The sequence below is a fragment of the Dermacentor albipictus genome, chromosome 8, assembly GCF_038994185.2.
Source record: "Dermacentor albipictus isolate Rhodes 1998 colony chromosome 8, USDA_Dalb.pri_finalv2, whole genome shotgun sequence".
NCBI lineage: Eukaryota > Metazoa > Arthropoda > Arachnida > Ixodida > Ixodidae > Dermacentor > Dermacentor albipictus.
Genome location: NC_091828.1, coordinates 118,727,441 through 118,751,100, shown reverse-complemented (window position 1 = coordinate 118,751,100; position 23,660 = coordinate 118,727,441). Strand labels below are relative to the sequence as shown.

Here is a 23,660-nt window from a genome sequence, read left to right as displayed (position 1 = left end):
CTGGAGAATAACTGTGTTTTGAATTTACTACATGAAGTTTCATTTATCACCGCATAAATTTTCAAGTTTTATATTCCTTGATATCATAAAGCAATGTCCCGCTTCCAACTTCCAGGTAGAATTATCACGGTCTCCTAAATTATAAAGTTTATTTAAATTACGCGAGTGTTTACATATAAAGAGTTACTCTTCTATTCCTGCGATGCCCATGTTATCGATGTACTTGAATAACCTTATTCAATTTCATATCGAAAAAAAAAAGATCCGTAGTGAGCCGAACTTTCCTTTAAATTCATGTGCGCTTCCTGCCATGCCCAGCTTTGCGCTATTTACATTGTAGTGAGTTTCTTCTTAGGGCCTCCCTATCACCAAAGAATGTTTGACATTTCCGAGTTCAATTATCTGGGGATATCTTCCTGCCTAAGAAGGCCCTATAGGAATATCCGCTCCCTCCCACCTCTCCCTTCGAATAAGTTGCTAGATTAATTATGAGTTGGCAGCTCCGGAGCAAAATCAGTTACTTGTCAGAAAGAGAACCCCTCAGCAGTTCCAATCCCGGTTAGCGCAAAAAAAAAAATTACCCGACGCAAATTACCAGTGACCCGAAACAAATTACCGAAGTTCTTGACGTCCTACTGCAAGATTTGTCATTGAAAGCGCAGATAAGCTGCCATGTACGTCAAATTAGGCCCACCTACTTTGCGGTCGTTGGAAGAAGGCTCAAGAAAGGTGTAATGCGCTTTAGTGAATTCAGCCTAAAACCCTGGTTGAAATCCGAGCAACGCAAGAAGTCGTGTACATTTATACTCCTAACTCAACGCGGACACGTTCACTGTATGGACGCTTAGTGGACAAAACGTCTTTAATTGTCGCAAAAAGACCCTAAAAGAGTGCAGCTGGCGGTGCACTTTAATGCTAATTGTGCTTGAGAATTGTGACGCATGCACACATTTATTGTCCCCATCAAAATTTACAAAAAAATAGTTTTTAGGTGTCAGATCCGAGATTTGATTTTGAGAAGCGGCGTCGTGGGGGACTCCCGATTACTTTTATCTTCTGGAGTGGTCAAAATAATCCTGAGGTACGCCAGTGTTATTTGAATTTTAGAACTATTCCAGCCCATTGAACCCTGAACTTCGTGCTTAGCAGAGCAACGCCTTAGTCAGTAATTCACCACGACAAGTATATATAGTGAGCACTCTCACACTTGTTACTGTTGCGCACTTTAGTTGCTAGAGTAATAGTGCATAATACCAAAGCCGAGGCAAAACATGCTGCATAGCGCTTGTGCTTTTTGGCTAAGCGAAAACGTGGTACTGTAAGAACAAATTTACGGACGATTTACCAGCAAATGCCAAAGCATTTACTGGCATTTGCTTAATGCGTTAGCATACATGATTACAACCGCGTTCACCACATTAGAAAGTTGCTAAGGAGAGATACTTTTGTCAGTCATATTATGAGAAGCCAACAAATAGACACCAATGACAGCATAGGGGGCATTACTTACTAATTAAGGAAATGATAAATTGATGGAACTTAAAGTGGTTTAAAAAACAACTGGCCGTAGGTGGCATACGAGCCCACGACTTCGCCCGACGCGTGCAAGGCTCTTACCAAATGAGCTACCGCGGCGCTGTTTTCGCGTCCCCTTTCTGGGGCACTTACGTTTCACTACTAGAGCTAACCCTGGGAGTGTTAGCCAGCGCCACTACTCAAAAGCCTGTGTGATTGGTGGTGACCACTCACATTTCTGTAATTTAATGAATAGCTACAAGTAATTTTTTCTATTCCCCTGTGCTTCCTTGGTGTCGTTGCCTGGCTTCTCATGACACACACACACACACACCACAATTATATATATATATATATATATATATATATATATATATATATATATATATATATATATATATATATATATACACGCGTGACTAGCTTCCCAGACTGCACACAGATCCACACGAACTTCTTTTCTCTTTGAAAATACTGGTGCTACCACAATTATGAAATGTAATAAAGGCTTGATGAGCTCTCCATGAACATATTTACAGGCAGCGGCGGTGGCCTCGGCAGCGGCTTCAGCGGCGGCCTCGGCAGCGGTCTCGGCAGCGGTCTCGGCGGCGGTCTCGGCAGCGGTCTCGGCGGCGGTCTCGGCGGCGGTCTTGGCAGCGGTCTCGGCGGTGGCCTCGGCAGCGGCCTCGGCGGCAGCCTAGGTGGTTCCGGCGGAATGGGCAGTTCCGGATCCGGCAGTGGCGGCTTCGGTTCCAGCTTCGGAGGTGCCGGAGGCGGCCTCAGCGCACCAGGTTTCGGAAGCGGTGGATACATTGGGTCCGAGGATGGACCTTCTTACAGTCCATTACGAAGGGGTTCAGGCAGCGGGCGCGGTCGCGGCGGACGCGGCGGCCGTCTCAGCGGACTCGGCGGTGGACTCAGTGGTAGACTCGGCGGTGGACTCGGTGGTGGACTCGGTGGTGGACTCGGCGGTGGACTCGGCGGTGGACTCGGCGGTGGACTCGGCGGTGGACTCGGCAGTGGTCTCGGCGGTGGACTCGGTAATGGACTCGGTGGTGGACTCGGTGGTGGACTCGGTGGTGGACTCGGTGGTGGACTCGGCAGTGGACTTGGCGGTGGACTCAGCAGTGGACTCGGCGGCGGACTCGGTGGTTCCAGCTACGGCAATGGCGGTTCCGGCTACGGCAGTGGCAGCTATGGTACCGGATCTGGTTACGGTTCCGGTTCCGGTTCCGGTTCCGGCCTCAGCGCACAGGGTTTCGGAACCGATGGATTCTATGGGCCCAGTGGAGGACCTTCTTACAGTGGATTTGGAGGGGGTTCTGGCAGATTGGGCAGCTTCGGTGGCCAGGGCCAACAACAGATGCAACAGCAACAGCGTCTGTGAACACCGTGAAGATCAAGAAAAAGAGAAACCCTGTGGAGATGCTGGTTGCAGTGTAATAAAACAATTTCGGTCTCAGGCCGAGAGAAATGCAGTGGAGGCGCTTTTTTTGCTCTAGTTCTTCCAACCGGAACACACGTGCCTTATTTTACTTGTGCGTAGAACTAAGCACGAAAATTGAACGAAGGACTTATGTACGCCTTATTGCCGTGCCCAGAAAGGAGCTGTGATGGAATGTAATGTCCATCATCGAAGAAAAGGAATGTACCTGTAAAAACACGCAAAGAAGAGCAGTGAATCCATATTTAATTTATGAAGTAACATATATATATATATATATATATATATATATATATATATATATATATATATATATATATATATATATATATGTATATATATATAGTCATATAATGAGGAGCCAACAAACACTGACACCAAGTGACACCGAAGCCACAACCCAAGAAAGTGGATGGGGAAACGCCGCCGCGGTAGCTCAATTGGTAGAGCATCGCACGCGACATGCGAAGGTTGTGGGTTCGGTTCCCACCTGCGGCAAGTTGTTTTTTCATCCACTTTAATTTCCATTAATTTATCATTACTTTATTTCATTTATTAAGCACATGCAATTTCCCCTATGTTGTACTTGGTGTCAGTGTGTGTTGGCTTCTCATTATATATATATATATATATATATATATATATATATATATATATAGACGAGAAGAAAGGGGGTTAACCGAGGGACCCGATATTTATTAGTCATATAATGAGAAGCCAACAAACACTGACACCAAGTACAACATAGGGGAAATTGCATGTGCTTAATAAATGAACTAAAGTAATGATAAATTAATGGAAAAATTAAAGTGGATGAAAAAACAACTTGCCGCAGGTGGGAACCGAACCCACAACCTTCGCATGTCGCGTGCGATGCTCTACCAATTAAGCTACCGCGGCGGCGTTTCCCCATCCACTTTCTTGGGTATTTATGTGTACTAGTAGAACCCTGGGAGTGTTAGCCAGCGCCCCCACTCACAGACCTTGGCGGCGGACGTGGAACGTCTTTTTTTGCCGCAGGCGTCACGAGAACGTGATCTTTTCGGGTGAAGGCTACTGGTCAATAAACCCACATATGCTACCTGAAGGCATCAATGTTGCCGGATTCGAGACCCTCGTTATGTAATAAACGAGAAGAAAGGGGGTTAACCGAGGGACCCGATATTTATTAGTCATATAATGAGAAGCCAACAAACACTGACACCAAGTACAACATAGGGGAAATTGCATGTGCTTAATAAATGAACTAAAGTAATGATAAATTAATGGAAAAATTAAAGTGGACGAAAAAACAACTTGCCGCAGGTGGGAACCGAACCCACAACCTTCGCATGTCGCGTGCGATGCTCTACCAATTAAGCTACCGCGGCGGCGTTTCCCCATCCACTTTCTTGGGTATTTATGTGTACTAGTAGAACCCTGGGAGTGTTAGCCAGCGCCCCCACTCACAGACCTTGGCGGCGGACGTGGAACGTCTTTTTTTGCCGCAGGCGTCACGAGAACGTGATCTTTTCGGGTGAAGGCTACTGGTCAATAAACCCACATATGCTACCTGAAGGCATCAATGTTGCCGGATTCGAGACCCTCGTTATGTAATAAACGAGAAGAAAGGGGGTTAACCGAGGGACCCGATATTTATTAGTCATATAATGAGAAGCCAACAAACACTGACACCAAGTACAACATAGGGGAAATTGCATGTGCTTAATAAATGAACTAAAGTAATGATAAATTAATGGAAAAATTAAAGTGGATGAAAAAACAACTTGCCGCAGGTGGGAACCGAACCCACAACCTTCGCATGTCGCGTGCGATGCTCTACCAATTAAGCTACCGCGGCGGCGTTTCCCCATCCACTTTCTTGGGTATTTATGTGTACTAGTAGAACCCTTGGAGTGTTAGCCAGCGCCCCCACTCACAGACCTTGGCGGCGGACGTGGAACGTCTTTTTTTGCCGCAGGCGTCACGAGAACGTGATCTTTTCGGGTGAAGGCTACTGGTCAATAAACCCACATATGCTACCTGAAGGCATCAATGTTGCCGGATTCGAGACCCTCGTTATGTAATAAACGAGAAGAAAGGGGGTTAACCGAGGGACCCGATATTTATTAGTCATATAATGAGAAGCCAACAAACACGACACCAAGTACAACATAGGGGAAATTGCATGTGCTTAATAAATGAACTAAAGTAATGATAAATTAATGGAAAAATTAAAGTGGATGAAAAAACAACTTGCCGCAGGTGGGAACCGAACCCACAACCTTCGCATGTCGCGTGCGATGCTCTACCAATTAAGCTACCGCGGCGGCGTTTCCCCATCCACTTTCTTGGGTATTTATGTGTACTAGTAGAACCCTGGGAGTGTTAGCCAGCGCCCCCACTCACAGACCTTGGCGGCGGACGTGGAACGTCTTTTTTTGCCGCAGGCGTCACGAGAACGTGATCTTTTCGGGTGAAGGCTACTGGTCAATAAACCCACATATGCTACCTGAAGGCATCAATGTTGCCGGATTCGAGACCCTCGTTATGTAATAAACGAGAAGAAAGGGGGTTAACCGAGGGACCCGATATTTATTAGTCATATAATGAGAAGCCAACAAACACTGACACCAAGTACAACATAGGGGAAATTGCATGTGCTTAATAAATGAACTAAAGTAATGATAAATTAATGGAAAAATTAAAGTGGATGAAAAAACAACTTGCCGCAGGTGGGAACCGAACCCACAACCTTCGCATGTCGCGTGCGATGCTCTACCAATTAAGCTACCGCGGCGGCGATTCCCCATCCACTTTCTTGGGTATTTATGTGTACTAGTAGAACCCTGGGAGTGTTAGCCAGCGCCCCCACTCACAGACCTTGGCGGCGGACGTGGAACGTCTTTTTCGTTCCACGTCCGCCGCCAAGGTCTGTGAGTGGGGGCGCTGGCTAACACTCCCAGTGTTCTACTAGTACACGTAAATACCCAAGAAAGTGGATGGGGAAACGCCGCCGCGGTAGCTTAATTGGTAGAGCATCGCACGCGACATGCGAAGGTTGTGGGTTCGGTTCCCACCTGCGGCAAGTTGTTTTTTCATCCACTTTAATTTTTCCATTAATTTATCATTACTTTAGTTCATTTATTAAGCACATGCAATTTCCCCTATGTTGTACTTGGTGTCAGTGTTTGTTGGCTTCTCATTATATGACTGTATATATATATATATATATATATATATATATATATATATATATATATATATATATATATATATATATATATATAGGCAAAGAGGGTTTCTTCAGGCTACCTTTCAAACGTAAAAAACTTGAGTGGTGCTACAAGGTAAACAGAACAAGTATTTAATTTCGACAGTTTCGATCGGTGGACCGATCTTCGTCAGGGTTTACAAAAAAATGGCAGTTCGGCCGTGGTAGGGAAGACACCAGACCGGGTACCCGGTCGTTCTTACATACATCAAACCGAGAGGAACAGTTGTGACAGTGATTGATTTTCGGCGCCTTGGCAGATTTACAGCGGCCTTTGGCAGCTATGCAGGGCAAGAGGAAGGCGGAGTCACATGTATGTAGAGCAAGGAGGTAAGTGAGGGGAAAAAAAGGAAAAAGGAAGAAAGCAAGAAAACGGAAAGAAAAAGAAAAAAGCACTCAGGAGGAGGGAGACGTAAGTAAGACGGAGAGGGAGGGGGGCGGGAAGTAGCGGCAGCTAGGTTCCCGTGCACCCGAGACAAGGAGGGAGCAAGCGGTCGCTCCGCAGCTCCAGTGCGTGGGCTGTCGTTGTAGTGGGAGCGGGTGGCGGGGGGCACAATAGAGAAGGGGCCCAGAAGGAAGACAGAAGAGCGGCAACTTCTAGAAAGAAACACAGTGTCACAGTACAAATATACAAGGCACGGCCCGTTCCGGCAGCTTTGTGGTCCAGCTACGGTGCGAAAGAAAAAAAAATAGTTCCAAAAAAGAATATATGCATGGGATTCGCAAAGCAAGTGCGCCCATGGGCTTAGATTTAGGGAGTCGAGTTAAATAGCCTCCTTGTGGTCAAATTTTTGAACGTTTAACAGACAACTGACATCAAGTCAGCACGTGCGTATTTCAGGAAGGGCAATAGGTCACTTCGAATGACCACTTCAGTGGCAGGGTCCAGGGAACTGAATTTATTGGTTTTCCGCTCGCCCCCTTGAGGCGCATGCGGAGGGGTGAGCAAGCAGTGAATAGCCAGCGTCTCAATTTTAAAATACATAGAATGTATTCGCGTTTCCCACGCGCTTTCACGGCATATCCCGGAGGCACGTCATCCGCCCCGGACTCTCATTAATTCCTTTAGTGTACGTTCCAAATTTATGGATGAAAAAAGATTCTCTCTGCTCGCGTGCACGGGTGTGTTGGAAACCAGATTGCAAGAGCACAACGCTCACGCGTTCAAAGGAGTGATCCGGCAGCCGAACGTGCCTGGAGAAGGGTAAATTGGGGAGACTTTTCACATGCGCGCGGTGATTGTTAAACCGCAGGCGAAAAGGGGTCTCTGTTTGGCCGATATATTCCTGCTTACACACCTCGCATCGAATTTTGTACACGACGTTAGTGGAATCACAGTCAAGATTTTCGGTAATTTTATATACGAAGGGCGAGTTCGATGCTTCAGCCGTGTCCACAAAATCCACAAAATAAACAATCCCGGTCGGCCTATCGTTTCCAGTAATGGAACAGTGACTGAGAAAATATCCAGCTTTATTGACAGTCTCATTAAGGACATCCCATCTTCATTTCCCTCGTACATTAAAGACACAAATCATTTCCTTCGGGAGGTATCAAACCTGACGGTACCGGCGGGGGGTTACTTGGTCACTATGGATGTCGCATCTTTGTACACCAACATACCTCACGCCGAGGGCATAGCATCCGCAGTTTCAGCTTACGCCGACTCCAGCCAACCTAGGCAATTAGATAAAGACACAGTTGAGACTCTTTTAAATCTAGTACTGAAATATAATCACTTTGAGTTCGAGGACAAGCATTATTTGCAAACCAGTGGAACCGCCATGGGAACGAAGATGGCGCCAAATTATGCAAATATCTTTATGGCATCTTTAGAAATACCGTTCCTCGCAAACTCGGCCATAAAACCAATATTTTATAAGCGATTCCTGGATGACATTTTCTTTGTGTGGGCTGACAATGAACAAAGTCTCTTAAACTTCATTTCCAATTTCAATTCTCTGCACCCGTCAATCTGCTTTACGCACAACTTCTCCCAAAATAGTATTCACTTCCTCGACGTCACTCTGTCACTGAGTGGCGGTCGCATTTCCACGTCCCTATACAAAAAGCCGACAGATCGTCAGCAATATCTGCATTTTTATAGTAGCCACCCCCATCACTGCAAAACAGGCATTCCCTACTCCCAGGCCCACAGATACAGAAGAGTCTGTTCCGAATCTGCGCAATTTGAGCGACACGCGGAGGAACTGAAATCTGCTCTCATACGCCAAAAATATCCTCCGAAAATAGTAGACGATGCCATTGAACGCGCCCGGAGCTTAGATCGAGCACAGATAATGGGAGAAAAGGTTAGCAATACTAATACACAATCAGATCCAAACTTGGTCCTCACATACACCACCGGTGCTCCGCGGGTCAATGCCATTCTCACCCGCCATTTTAATATCATGAAACAGAGCATCCGACTCGCTACTATCTTCAAGCAGCCGCCTCGGGTTGTGTATAGAAGAAACAAAAATTTAAGGGATTTGTTAGTCAGGGCGAGGACAAAGAAGTCAAACACGCCCAAGGGCTGTCGACCGTGTGGGAAACCTCGTTGCAAGGTATGCCGTCACATGACAACAGCAGACACGGCTGAAGCATCGAACTCGCCCTTCGTATATAAAATTACCGAAAATCTTGACTGTGATTCCACTAACGTCGTGTACAAAATTCGATGCGAGGTGTGTAAGCAGGAATATATCGGCCAAACAGAGACCCCTTTTCGCCTGCGGTTTAACAATCACCGCGCGCATGTGAAAAGTCTCCCAAATTTACCCTTCTCCAGGCACGTTCGGCTGCCGGATCACTCCTTTGAACGCGTGAGCGTTGTGCTCTTGCAATCTGGTTTCCAACACACCCGTACACGCGAGCAGAGAGAATCTTTTTATGCGAAGCATATTACGAGGGCTCAACCCAGCTCCTCAGGCGCGGCGGTGACCATGAAATCACGTGACACCGTGACGTCACGACAGAGGAGAAGTGGCTTTGGCTCAACTCTTGCAAGACGGGCTGGGTGGGAATCGAACCAGGGTCTCCGGAGTGTGGGACGGAGACGCTACCACTGAGCCACGAGTACAACGCTTCAAAGCGGTACAAAAGCGCCTCTAGTGAATGCGGTGTTGCCTTAGAAACGCGCTGTTTCTAAGGCGTGCGTCTCTTGCTCAGGCGCACATTTCGTTGCCGCGCCGAACGCTGCTTTGCTCGACGCTCACCGCGTCCAATGCGGGGCGCGTAGTCGCTGCCCTGTAGCCCATTGTCTTACACCCCTTGGCGGGTCGACGGGAACGCTGTCGCGTTCCACTCTTGAAGGCGAAGAAGTAATGCATGAGTTGTTTCTTCGTCTAGCCGAACCAAATATAGCCAAGCAACAGCAGTTCACCAGGCTAAACAGTGGTTCAACAACTAAAATAAAGGCTAGTATGCTTCGCATCCTGGGCTTAACCTTACCTAAGCCACAGCCATTTTTTCATCCATAAATTTGGAACGTACACTAAAGGAACTAATGAGAGTCCGGGGCGGATGACGTGCCTCCGGGATATGCCGTGAAAGCGCGTGGGAAACGCGAATACATTCTATGTATTCTAAAATTGAGACGCTGGCTATTCACTGCTTGCTCACCCCTCCGCATGCGCCTCAAGGGGGCGAGCGGAAAACCAATAAATTCAGTTCCCTGGACCCTGCCACTGAAGTGGTCATTCGAAGTGACCTATTGCCCTTCCTGAAATACGCACGTGCTGACTTGATGTCAGTTGTCTGTTAAACGTTCAAAAATTTGACCACAAGGAGGCTATTTAACTCGACTCCCTAAATCTAAGCCCATGGGCGCACTTGCTTTGCGAATCCCATGCATATATTCTTTTTTGGAACTATTTTTTTTTCTTTCGCACCGTAGCTGGACCACAAAGCTGCCGGAACGGGCCGTGCCTTGTATATTTGTACTGTGACAGTGTGTTTCTTTCTAGAAGTTGCAGCTCTTCTGTCTTCCTTCTGGGCCCCTTCTCTATTGTGCCCCCCGCCACCCGCTCCCACTACAACGGCAGCCCACGCACTGGAGCTGCGAAGCGACCGCTTTCTCCCTCCTTGTCTCGGGTGCACGGGAACCTAGCTGCCGCTACTTCCCGCCCCCCTCCCTCTCCGTCTTACTTACGTCTCCCTCCTCCTGAGTGCTTTTTTCTTTTTCTTTCCGTTTTCTTGCTTTCTTCCTTTTTCCTTTTTTTCCCTCACTTACCTCCTTGCTCTACATACATGTGACTCCGCCTTCCTCTTGCCCTGCATAGCTGCCAAAGGCCGCTGTAAATCTGCCAAGGCGCCGAAAATCAATCACTGTCACAACTGTTCCTCGCGGTTTGATGTATGTAAGAACGACCGGGTACCCGGTCTGGTGTCTTCTCTACCACGGCCGAACTGCCATTTTTTTGTAAACCCTGACGAAGATCGGTCCACCGATCGAAACTGTCGAAATTAAATACTTGTTCTGTTTACCTTGTAGCACCACTCAAGTTTATATATATATATATATATATATATATATATGTGTGTGTGTATGTCAATGAACGTGACGCCAGGAAACCAATGGGTTCGGCTTTATGAGTGACATCATGAGAAGCCGACAAACAATGACACAAAGAACAGCATCAGGCAAATTATTTGTAGTTCTAGTAGAAGTACTGAAACGACAAATTAATTGAAGGAAATTTGGGTGAAGAAACAGCTGCGGGGAGGTTGTATACGAACCCACGCCATGGCGTTACGTGTGCGATGCTCTTACCAATTGAGCTCCTGCAGTGCCGCTGTCCCATTCACTTTCGTGGATATTTCATATCTGTAATTACATTGAAGAGCACAAAAGGCGGGGACAAAGAAATGAAGTAGACAGGATGGCAAGGGCCGTCCTGTCTGTTATATATATTTATTTATTTAAAAATACCTTACAGCCCTCAAAGTGAGGCATCGAGTAAGGGGGCAGTACATAGAAAATTCATAGAATACAAGACATCTAAAAACCGTATCTATTTAGAACCTACAACCGCAAGCGCAACCGAGATGAAAAAGAATTATTTAGTTCCCGATTCGCTAGGGAAAAGAAGAAAACATAATATAATAACAAGGAATAAATCACACAGAGTGTCTTCAGTGAAGTCGTGTAATTAACATGGGAGTGTTAAACAGTAATAATGAAAAAAGAATGACAGAAATGTTACGGACGCGACATTCCAACGGAACGGTAAACCACAGCGACATAACCGTAATAATGAGACAATAAGCTGTAAAAGATAGTGCAACTATAGAAAGCATTGAGCAACAAACGTAAAACTTCTCATTTCTTTAGTCATATATATATATATATATATATATATATATATATATATATATATATATATATATATATATATATATATATATATATATATCTTCCCGTTGTGCGACACAAACCGAGAAGCACAAAATGACACCCGCGCGCGGCAACATTGCAGAAAAGGCGGCGACCAGAAAGGCTGTGCTGATGCCATATATACACGCAGTTTCGCATGAATTGAATGAAATCGGACGTAAGCATGAGTTGGACGTTGTTTTCAAACCCCTATGTAAACTGCACAGGTTGTGCTCTCTAGCACGTGATCAAAGCAAATGGAAAAAGGCTAGACATGCACGTGGGAAAAGATGTGTAAAGCCTGCTGTGACTTGCGCTGCTAAAGCTGTTTACAAGATTCTGCAAAGCTGTGGTAAAGTTTACATTTGCCAAACGGCTCGATGTTTAGGCGAGCGACTAAGGAAGCACTCATCGTCTTTGAAAGCTGTAGCGTGTGGTATTCATATACCTGCGCACAATAACGACTTCTATTGCACCGTGACTTTGACGATGCAACGATTGTGATCAAATCTTGTGGTAGGACTGGTTTGGTGGACTGGTAGACTGGCTTAGTTTGACGGTGAGAGCACGGTCTAAGCTACAGGCGACTGATGCGCTGTATTAATATTTGGTGACGGCGCAACGGCGCTGGATTTTTTGGGCGTATATTATGGTATAGTCAGAGCCATTGCTTCCTCCTAGCCCGCAAACGGTGCTGCGAGCTGAATGCACAGTCACTGCTAAGTGAAGTGAGGTTCTGGGGTTTTACGTACTCAAACCTCAATACGATTATGAGGCACGCCGTAGTGTTGGGAATCCGAATCAATTAATTACAGCGGGAGACTGCTTCTTTAACATGCGCCAAATGCCCGGTGCACGAACGTTCTTGCACTTCGCCTTCATTAAAATTGGGCCGCCGCGGCCGGAATTCGGTGCTGCGTCCTCGCGCTTAGGCGCAACTCCATAGATACTACGCCACCATGGCGGACACCGCCATTGCTGTTGCGCTCTTGGCGCGATGGCTAAAGAACGGCGTACGAAAAACCCAGCTTAATGAATTTCCCAACACGTGTTCTTACGCACTGCTCTTAGGATTTTTTGGTCAAATGGGATAATAGAAGCTTTGTTTCTATCACTCTGCAGCTGTAGTTTATTGCTAACACTGCAATTCATCGGCTGGTTGTTCGCGATAACAGCTCCCTTGAACATATTTTTTTTTATGTTGCCAATATGAGCCCAGCGGCCACATAGTTAAGACATCATCAGGCTTACTCATAGCTGAACCTGATGTATTTTACTAATAGCCTCTCTCTTTCTTTTTGTGGGTGCTGTATTTAAATTTTTGTTCAAGCTTGATTCCGTCGATTTTCGGCCAAACATCTCCAGCTTGTGAATACCAACCTGTATGACTTCTGTAGGAAAATTGTCATTTTATGACCATCAATACAGCAAATTGATTAGACTTTACTGCTAAGGAAGCATGTGTAATGGATAGTTTTACTGAGCAATAACGAATCCACTGTGTGTTTCCGTGTTCCCGGAATGGAGGGCAATGAGAGAAATAAATATATTTCACAGCCAGCCTTCTACTTGAGCAGAGTGCGCTTTCTAAATTCGAGAGAGCGTTATCGCAGAACTCCGAGGGAAAGGTATGAGCGCCACAATAAAGTGAATTTCGAACAGATTTCTTTTCAATTCTTTTTCAATTGTTGCGACCAGCTGCAATCGAAAACTTGGGCAGCAATACTGTGGTTAGGAGCTCTATGGGTACTATATTATTTAAAAGAAGTTGGATCGGACAGTGCTTGAAAATAGCCATTACGTCTGTATAACGTAGTTAACAAAGCATAGCGATTACTCATATACCACAGCTTTTCAAGCACTTCAATGGCCATGAGACGTGCTGCATGGCTGAAATTTAAATATTTTTTGCTCTACCAGACTTTTTTAGAAACTTGTTTGCACAGCTTTCCTAACGCACGAGATATTTCAGGCTACTGCATTGTGCAGAGCATGCTTTGTCTTACACAGACTCGGAATCTGTTGGTCCCCTTCTATAGCTGTTGAAAACTTGACTCTTCTACCAAAGGCCTTAGCAACATAGTACGATGTGCGAAAAAAAAGTACTTTTTTTGACGCTGCATTCTAGCATGGTGGAAGAGCTGGTTAGTGTTTTGAGTGTTTGATAAATGAACTCTGGAGTGCTGCTCGTTAACGGCTGCTCGGTATAACTGACCCATTATAACATAGCCTAGCAAAGTGCCTTTTGAGGTCTTGTCACGTGTTTGCGCCGGCATTATTGCATTTGCGGTGGTTTAAGAGGAATGCTGCATACGGCACGTGGCGCCTTGAAATCTTACGTCACACTGGTAGTGTGACACTTATCACAACTCTAAATCGCTTTCCCCACAATAAGTAAGGTCGCAGAGTGCGATGAAGTCGGCGTATATTTTGACCACCCAGATGTAGCTTCCCTTGAAGTACTTGCTGAAAAACGACCAACGCAAGAAACAGTCATTTGTTTTTCTTCTCAAATTAATTATGCAGAGAGGCGGAAGGTGGAAGAGGTTTTTGGGAAGGCTGCAAATTTGTAGCTTCGTGCTACTCTTGGTTAGACCACAGAACTTACCGCTCATAAAACTGCAGATTTCCGAATGCCTGATTTGCCATATTCAGGGAGCCCCGCTTTATAGTGTTGATAAATTCGTGCTTATCCTGCACTCGTCTAGTTTCACGGTCGGTAAAGATGGTAGGGCGACTGCAAGGAGCGGTGTTGGTCTTGAGTATTGATTTGCAAAGTTTTCGTTCGGAGGAAATACTTTCAGGGTCCAAAGTTACATGTTTGACATGCGTATTCCACGAAAGATCACAAGAAATGTGAACATGCACCAAGGTATTTATAACAAAGGAGTGGAGGAACATGGCAAGACGTGCAGCTAAGAACAGAATATTACAAGGCATGTTGTAAACCGATCTTGAACTCGTTGTCATCAGTTATGCTTGCGATTAAGAAGGGAAAGTGGTTCCATGCGATGCTTGTTCGGAGAACAGAGAAAGTAATTACACAATTTTGAGCGACAAGACGGCAGACCCACCTTGAAGCGATTATTGGACGCTGAAGATATATAATGAGGTGGATGAAACAGGACGCCCTTGAAGTCGTTATCAGAATAGATTTTGCGAAAAAGATTAAGGCGAGGCGACTTTCGAGGCAACCAAAGGTCAGGCAAGTTTAGGATTTTCTTGGGAGTACTTGTGTTCCAAGGTACTTGTGTTTCTTGGCTATAGTTATTTGGGTGTCACCAATGGTGTAGGAAAAGCCCGATATATTTTGTTTACATGTTATACTTAGCAAAGCTAGTTTTTTTTTCTTACATTTAAAGTCATTTGTCATTTCGCACATCATTCTTATACTGCTATTAAGGCATTGTTGAGGACACTATGAAAGGAATTAAGGAGAGTTAATTTCTTTATAAATGGTGCAATCATCAGCGAAAAGCTTTCTGTTAGCGCTGATGGATGAGGGTAGATTATTAACAAAAATTCCCAATAATATGGGAGCCAGGACACTGCCCTGCAGTACTCCTGATGTAACTTCTGTCACTTCAAACTTCTGCTCATTTATATTTACAAATTGTGCCGGCTTGGTAAAGCAAACGCTAATCCAGTCTTTAATTTGTCTTTTACCTATTATCACCTGTAATTTTTTTATTAGTTTTCGATGTGATACCCGGTCAATTGCTTTAGAAAAGTCACGTGAGATAAGATCGGTTTGCTTTTGTTCGTCGACAGCGAAGGAGATATCGTGCAATAATTCAAATCATTTTGTAACTATGGAAATATCTTTACGAAACGCTTGTTGAGGTATTGACAAAATGTGTTCGTTTTCAAGGCAATTAGTGATGTGTTTATGAATATTGACACGTGTACTTGTCTTTATCGGGCGACAAGTATTGTCGCCTAACAAATGTTATCGCACAGCGCGGGACGCGCCTGCATGTGTCCGAAGTTTCTGGAAAGTTATCGATGCTTCTATCCGCTGTCTGTTGTCGCCGAACGTTGTGTTATCTGATTTCATCGCTTGACACGAATGGTGTAGAACATTTTAGAAGGCATGCGGGTCCCAACGTTTAATCTGGAACATTCGATGATTGCTGTATAAAAGCCGACGCGCTTGACCCGCTGATCAGATTTTCGACGATCGCCGAGCGTGTTCGCCGCCATCGTTGCGCTTTAAGTGTAACCTGTTTTGTGGGCACAGGTTCGCCCAATAAAAGCTAGTTTTGTCTTTCACAGTACTGCTACTGTGTTCTTTAACGTCACTACCACGTGACATCTGGTGGAGGTGCTGGGTTACGACATCACTGTAACCTACAAGTCCGGACGAAAACACTCCGATGCCGATTGCCTATCACGCGCCCCCATTGACCCGCCGCCGCAAGATGACGAAGATGACGACGCCTTCCTTGGCATGATAAGCGCGGAAGACTTCGCTGAACAGCAACGGGCAGACCCGGAGCTAAAAGGCCTGGTGGAATATTTGGAAGGGCACACCGACGTTGTTCCCAGGGCATTTAAGCGCGGATTATCTTCCTTCACGCTTCAAAACAATCTCCTCGTGAAGAAGAACTTTTCACCAGTCCGCGCCAACTACCTTCTTGTTGTCCCGTCAGGACTTCGTCCAGAAGTATTGCACGCCCTACATGACGATCCGACCGCTGGACACCTCGGTTTTTCCCGGACACTATCGAGGATACAAGAAAAGTATTATTGGCCGCGCCTGACCGCCGACGTCGCCCGTTATGTCAGAACATGCCGAGACTGTCAGCGACGCAAGACACCGCCAACAAGGCCAGCCGGATTACTACAGCCAATCGACCCTCCTTGCCGACCATTCCAGCAGATCGGGATGGACTTGCTGGGACCCTTTCCGACGTCAACAACCGGAAATAAGTGGATCGTCGTGGCGACAGACTACCTTACCCGCTTCGCTGAAACTAAAGCACTGCCGAAAGGTAGCGCAGCCGAAGTGGCAAAATTCTTTGTCGAAAACATCCTGCTTCGACACGGCGCCCCAGAAGTCCTCATCACCGACAGAGGAATGGCCTTTACAGCAGAGCTCACCCAAGCCATTCTGAAATACAGTCAGACAAGGCACAGGAGGACCACGGCCTACCACCCGCAGACGAATGGTCTTACGGAGCGGCTGAATAAGACCCTCGCCGACATGCTAGCGATGTACGTCGACGTCGAACACAAGACCTGGGATGCCGTCCTGCCGTACGTAACATTCGCTTACAACACGGCGGTGCAAGAAACAACACAGATCACGCCGTTTAAGCTGGTTTACGGCAGGAACCCGACGACGACGCTCGACGCCATGCTGCCCCACGTCACTGACGAAGAGAATGTTGACGTCGCTAGCTATCTCCAGCGCGCCGAAGAAGCCCGACAGCTCGCCCGCCTACGGATCAAGAACCAACAGAGGACCGACAGCCGACACTACAACCTCCGACGACGCTTTGTTGAGTACCAGCCCGGCGACCGTGTTTGGGTTTGGACACCGATACGCCGACGAGGACTCAGTGAGAAACTACTCCGACGCTATTTCGGACCCTACAAGGTCATCCGACGTATTGGCGCTCTGGACTATGAGGTCGTGCCAGACGGCATTTCGCATTCACAGCGACGTCGCGCACGACCTGAAGTGGTCCACGTGGTGCGTCTTAAACCATTTTACGGACGCTAACGAACTTTCCTTATTTTGTTTTTTTTTTCTTTGCTATGAGTGCTTACTTATTACTTTCGTTTGTTTGCAGCATCGGGTCGATGCTTTTTAAGAGGGGGGTATTGACACGTGTACTTGTCTTTATCGGGCGACAAGTATTGTCGCCTAAGAAATGTTATCGCACAGCGCGGGACGCGCCTGCATGTGTCCGAAGTTTCCGGAAAGTTATCGATGCTTCTATCCGCTGTCTGTTGTCGCCGAACGTTGTGTTATCTGATTTCATCGCTTGACACGAATGGTGTAGAACATTTTAGAAGGCATGCGGGTCCCAACGTTTAATCTGGAACATTCGATGATTGCTGTATAAAAGCCGACGCGCTTGACCCGCTGATCAGATTTTCGACGATCGCCGAGCGTGTTCGCCGCCATCGTTGCGCTTTAAGTGTAACCTGTTTTGTGGGCACAGGTTCGCCCAATAAAAGCTAGTTTTGTCTTTCACAGTACTGCTACTGTGTTCTTTACCGTCACCACCACGTGACAATATTGTGCTTGGTAATGATATTGGGCGGTATAAGGCCACATTAGATTCACCGCCCGACTTGTGAAGGGCAAGGTACTTGAAGTTAAGAACATGTTGAAGATTACATGCACATATTTGGCTACCCATTCGGCGTAGCGGGTGAGAGAAACACATTCGCTATGTTATCAGGCCATGGTTGCTTTTTTATGTTTGTTTTCAACAAAGGATTAAAAATACCTGCTTCGTGTATGTGAAGAGGTTGTATGTAGTTGGCACTACGAATCTCAACAAGCGGTGGGACGTCGTTGTTTGTAGTGAAAACTGAGTTAAAGTAATTATTAAACAAGGCAGCTCTGTCTCTGCTTAATTTGGCGGACATTGTATTGTCTGTCCAATTTTTAGGATTTAAGTAGTTCCAAAATTTTTTGTGGTGCATCACTTAGAAAATTAGGCACTGTGAAAGAAACATATGATTTTTAGCAGCGCTTATTTAAGACCTCATTGAACTGATAGCTTTTGTAAGGTTACTTTTAGTTATAAGCTTCGGCATTCGGTTGGAAAATTTTCTGAGGTGCATTACTTTGTGTTTTGCGTGAATAATGTCGCGATTTTTCCATGCATTGATTTTTTGTGTTGGTTTTGATGGGTATGTAGTATGAAATGGAATGTACTGCAACTTCTTAAAATTTTTGTCACAACGATCCGACATCAGCATCTGGATACTCAAAGGTACTCAAATGAACTAAATTCGTGTCGTAGGTGGTCGTCTATGCTAATGCCATCAGCATTCTTGAAGGAGAAGAAAGTTAAAGCTGTTTTGGAGGGCTTTATACGATGACGCACCGGTGAACACAATGATATATTGTGGACCGATATACCGTCCATTAACTCAACGTTGGCATAAGCAGAGGGAATATGGTCTTGAACAAACACCACGTCAAGTATATTTGAGGAATGCAGCTGCACACGAGTGGACTGCTTAATAATTTGAGAGGGGTTAAATATTAGCAAAGTATCAAAAATTATGTCGGAAGAGGGTGACTGATGTTGCATAGGTAGCCAGTCGATATCAGGGTGGTTAAAATCACCGACCAGTCTAATCCTACTCGTAAGAACATGAAAGTGAAGGTAAGCGTACAAGGAACGTATAACATTGATGTTTGACGAGGGGCTCCGACAAACACAGCCAACAAGAACTTGACAAGAAGGGAAATGCATTTTACAAAAAATAGCGTCCACCCCTTAAACTTCAGAGAGCGGTGTGAAAGCCTCATCTTTTCTTATTAAAATGGCTACGCCTCTCCCAAGCGTAATTCTATATTTACGTAAGATTGCGTATTTAGCAGGCGTTATCTCGAAGTCCCTGTCGCCATTTGACAGCCATTGTTCGGTGGACGCCAAAAAGTCGGGTTCAGTGCTGAGTAAAAATGATTCTAGCCTGGTCATCTTTTGAAGAATGCTGCGGGGATTAGGCCCGTATTCAGAAATAGAACTTAAGTAGGGCGTCAATAAGTGCGGGAAAAGTACAAGTGTTAGGAAAGTTTTGGGCGATTTCTTCAGAAACGACACTTAAGTATCACTTTCGAAAGTAACGCTTTTCGAGTCAAGTATGTCGTCTGGTGTAGAGGATACGTAAATATTTGACGTGTACGATAGGTTCAATCGCAAAAAAATCATTTAAAAAATAATTTTTTGCAGCAGAGTAATGTGGATATAACTGTTGCAGTGCTTGCTCGCGCACTCTTTTGAGTAAAATACAAAGAACGGTTTGGTTTTAGCGCTTTACTCAAACTCGTCTGGCCACAAGTTCACGTTGGCTCTCGCAGCCACTGCGGTTCTGCGTGTCGCCGTCCCGACTTTTTTTTTTTTTGCTGCTGAAAACTTGCGGTGTTGTTGCGCAGAGAGTGTGTGTGCGTTGCGTGTTTTCAACCCGCGCGGACGATGGAAAAAAGGAAAACAACCTTTTCCGAGGAAGAACGCGCCGTGCTCCTTGAGCTCGTTTCGCGCCATCGCAGCCTTTCGACAGTTAAAAACCTCCGCGTCATCACCTCCGGGACTACTGATGGGTACATGAGTGCGGTCAATGCACCCGCTCACACCAGGAAACCATGCGATGGCGTAGAACTCCTCCATTACTGATGCCAAATCATTACCATTTCGCAACTTCACGAGCTGCGGGAACAAAGTCTCGGCAATCATTCTTGACATTCGTGCAATGATTCCAGACACAGTTGCTTGCGAAACATTAACGAGGTTCCCGGTGACAATCTCAAATGTTCCGGCGCCGTAGAATCGCAGCACGATTAGAAGCTGGAGCAGCGGCGGTATGGGGTGACCGTGTTCATTGTCTGTGGGGACCAGTGGCAGCATTTCCAAAAGCCGTAGCACCGCTTGCTTGGAAAAGTGGTACCGCCACGAGAATCCCACGTCGTTGTATGCTTCCATGGGATTCTGTAGATCCTGAAGCCGTGGCCGTAATGGCGACACGTATCGGTATGCCTCATCCTTCGTAATATTGCGCACACGTCCGGCGAAAGGTTTATCTTGAGGTTTATTTTTAACACTTAGAAATAGAGCTGGCCTCATGACTGTCAAGCAAAAAATGCAGCTTAGCAGGCTGACATTCTTTTGTCACGTATTAAGCGGAGACTATAAGGTAGACTTAGAAAAACACATCACATTAGAGAGACCTGCTAACCCCAGAACAAAGCATCCAAAACATATTAAACCACTTAAATATAGAACAGAATCCTTCAAAAATTCCTTCCTGGTTCGAAGCATAGACGATTGGAACAACTTGCCACACGATATAGTAGAATGTGCTGATTTACAATCTTTTGTAAAGGCTGTTACCAATTATTTGTAAATGGTTGAGAATACGTTTTATTGTTAGCTGTTCATTCGTTGCAGTTGTTTGGGCGCGTTACTTTTTTTTTTTGACCCATATAGCGCTATAACATACTCATTGTAACTGATGTTCTTTGTCGCTTCATATTTGTTTGTTTATATGATGTGCCTTCCTAGCCTGATTGTTTTGTATTGAATTGTTTAAACATCTACTATGTCTAGTTTGATGACAGCAATGTAACCGCAACTCCTGTCTTGGCTTGTGCTGACAGTATGAATAAATAAATAAAAAAAATCACCAAAGTCGTCGAGGCTGCCGTAGTAGGCGGCCTTCTTGCTCGCTGGCGAGAGTAGCGAAAGTCACACTTAAGGTTGCCAATGACCGTACTTTACTTTCCGGCACTCAAGTGTCGATTTAAGTTTACTTTAAGTACAAGATTTGTCTATGAAAGGCTTTAAGCATCGACCGGCTACTTTAGTCATAAGTTAAGGGTAAGTTCCGTTTGTGAATACGGGCCTTAATGTTCGCGAACTTTACTTGGTGAGCACCTGCTGCATGGACGCAATGCGCGCAACTGTGATCCTTCGTTTTTTTTTGTTGCGGGCTCTGGTTTATTAGGCCGAATGTAGTTTGCGCCCTCATCCCATTCATATAAATCGTTGTTAACCTTTACCTTTTCAAACACGAGAGCTATCTTCTCAACGGCTCTTTCTTTGCTTTAGCCGCTTGCCATAATTTATTTCTCATTAGCGAACACGTGATGAAAAATCATCCCTAACCATGAATTTTGTTTTTATAGTAATTTCTCAGTATTTGAGCCTTGTCTGGGAAATCCAGATAGTATTATAGGCCTTGTTTTATTGGCAGCATGTCTGCCCAGTGAATGGATTCGTTAAATTTCTACTGGTTATAATTCAATCACTTTTTCATTATGCTACCATTAATCGTATCAGAAAGGTCCCTGTCGTTTTCTTAACACCCTCTGGGACTCCATACAGTATTAGACTGGACCGTCGCGAGCGGTTGTCAAGGTCGTCTAGTCTTTCTTCTACATCTGAAAGGGTTCGTTTGCAACGTTCGTTGTTTGCAAAATTTGTTTGCAACGTTCGTTCAAGGGCTGCTATTTTTTCCAGTTTTGATTGGATGGCAGCGAGCCGGTCCTTCGTAATTTCCTTTATATCAACATCAATTTGTTGTATCTCTTCATAGAGAAGGGCTAGGTCAGGTCCAGGTACAGAGTTAGATTCCACGTCCCCACAATGTAACAGTAACTTCTAGAGGTGAAAATATATATGACAGCATTTCGCATAGCAGTCTTGGGCACGGCAGCACAACTAAGCAAAAGTTATTTGGACGAATACTCACCTGAACGACGAAAACAAACGGATTAGACGTCATGCTAGCACTGCTGCCGCGCACTATGGTGCCTGGTAGATTGCCTCCTGGCTTCATCGCAGCCCACCGCAGCGCGAAGCGCTGTCTATGAATGGGGCATAATCCCGATATTCTTTCTCTTGAGGTGCGTCTGCGCAGTTGCCACGTTGGAAGGCAAGAAGTGAGTCGACTGAATGGCGTTTATCGCAGCTTGCTGGCCTGGTACATCGCACTCTGCTAGCAACAGTAGATAGCTAGCGACGAGCTGAACGGCGAAAACAAACGTATTAGTCGTCGTTCTAGCAGCGCTGCCATGCCCTATTCTTATGTAAATTTCGTAGGACTCTGTCAAGCACCCTATATTTGCTAATAGCCTATGAACTTGATAGCTCGCAATCCCATCAAATTAAACAAAAATTTACCACAGGAAGCGTATCAACATAAGCAGACTTTCATTTGTCTTTTCTGTCTAGTATAACTGAACTGCGTCGTCAGCTTTTTTTCACGGTATCATTCTAGAAGAAACTGTGTTAGCGGTTTCTTTTCAGTGTAATTTTGCAATCCGTTCTAATGGTCTTGCACGCCATCTTCTATTTTATCCTTGGGCTTGGCAGCACAAAATGACTTAATTAGCCTAGTCAGGCAGGCGGCGAAAGCCAGTAGGGCAGTGGAGCTCGGACTTTTCAGACTATTATGCAGACTATTATGCTGCAGTCTGTGAGGCGAACCTTTAGTGAAGTGGCTAATTAAATTCATGACAACTGATGGCAATGCGTACTGTTGTGTTTAGTGTAACCCTGTGCAAGTTGTAAATTCACAAATTGTTTGTATTTGTGCTCCGCAATGGTTAAAACTTAAAACCTACGCAGTTCTTTTATTCACTAAGGAAAAAGTATAGCTTTAAAAAGTGAAACAAAGCTCGAAAGGAAGAACTTGGAACCTGACAGGCTGCTGATTTCTGCTGCTTGAAACTGGGTTGGTCTGGTTGAATTCTGAAAATAGCCATGCCACTTCGTCGCATGTGCTTTCGAAGTTGTGATCGTCATCTTGATGACGCAGCACAGATTACCCAAAGAGCTAGCTTAGGAATTTGGTGGGACTGATATGCTACATTCTCCCCGATATCATAAATCTCGAAACCTTATGAGCGGGGGGACCTTAGAAAAAGTTGAATTTCCGAGCATTTCATGGCTGTAGCACGTAAAACCATGCAACATAATGTGGTTTGCTTGTACGTGTAAAGGCCAGAAATCGCAAGATATCACCAGTGTAAAGGCCAGTATTGCAAGATCTGGGCGCGAATGGTAAGTCCACAGGGCAACTCGTCCCATACATGCTTTTTTTGTCGCGTCGTTGCATGAATACGCTTTATTCTAGTGGTTAAGAAATTGTTCACTGCGGGCACAGCCGTCAGAGCAACCTGCGACCTTTATCCTAAGGCGGTACAGGTAGGATTCCACCCCCTTGTGCTTGAATCAGGCGGCGTGGACAGCTTGGCCCGGCGGGTTGTCTCAACAATCCCCCGCACTAGTCGCCATGCCGCGTTGAAAATTTGCATGCTTTGTGCCGTCCCCCACTTTCCCGCTTGTCCTGCGTGAACATGCCTCTAGGCTGCGGCGCGT

The 23,660-nt window shown here is 45.5% G+C and overlaps 2 protein-coding genes across 13 annotated transcripts in view; one reads left to right on the top strand and one right to left on the bottom strand.

The window, feature by feature from the left end:
- The window catches only part of LOC135910324 (uncharacterized), a 312,252-nt gene that overhangs the window by 91,153 nt on the left and 197,439 nt on the right, over positions 1-23,660 (bottom strand). The window contains exon 1 of one of the 12 annotated variants that reach the window (XR_011508112.1): positions 22,030-22,201. The exons of the other annotated variants lie outside the window; for them this stretch is intronic. The gene's annotated coding sequence lies outside the window, so the exon portion shown is untranslated. Of the gene's footprint in view, positions 1-22,029; positions 22,202-23,660 lie in introns of those variants that run through there. 12 annotated transcript variants of the gene reach the window in all.
- The window catches only part of LOC135910322 (uncharacterized PE-PGRS family protein PE_PGRS46-like), a 146,287-nt gene that overhangs the window by 67,312 nt on the left and 55,315 nt on the right, over positions 1-23,660 (top strand). The window contains exon 3 of the mRNA XM_070524254.1: positions 2,217-2,546. Within this exon, the coding sequence (XP_070380355.1) occupies positions 2,217-2,546 (330 nt within the window). The remainder of the gene's footprint in view (positions 1-2,216; positions 2,547-23,660) is intronic.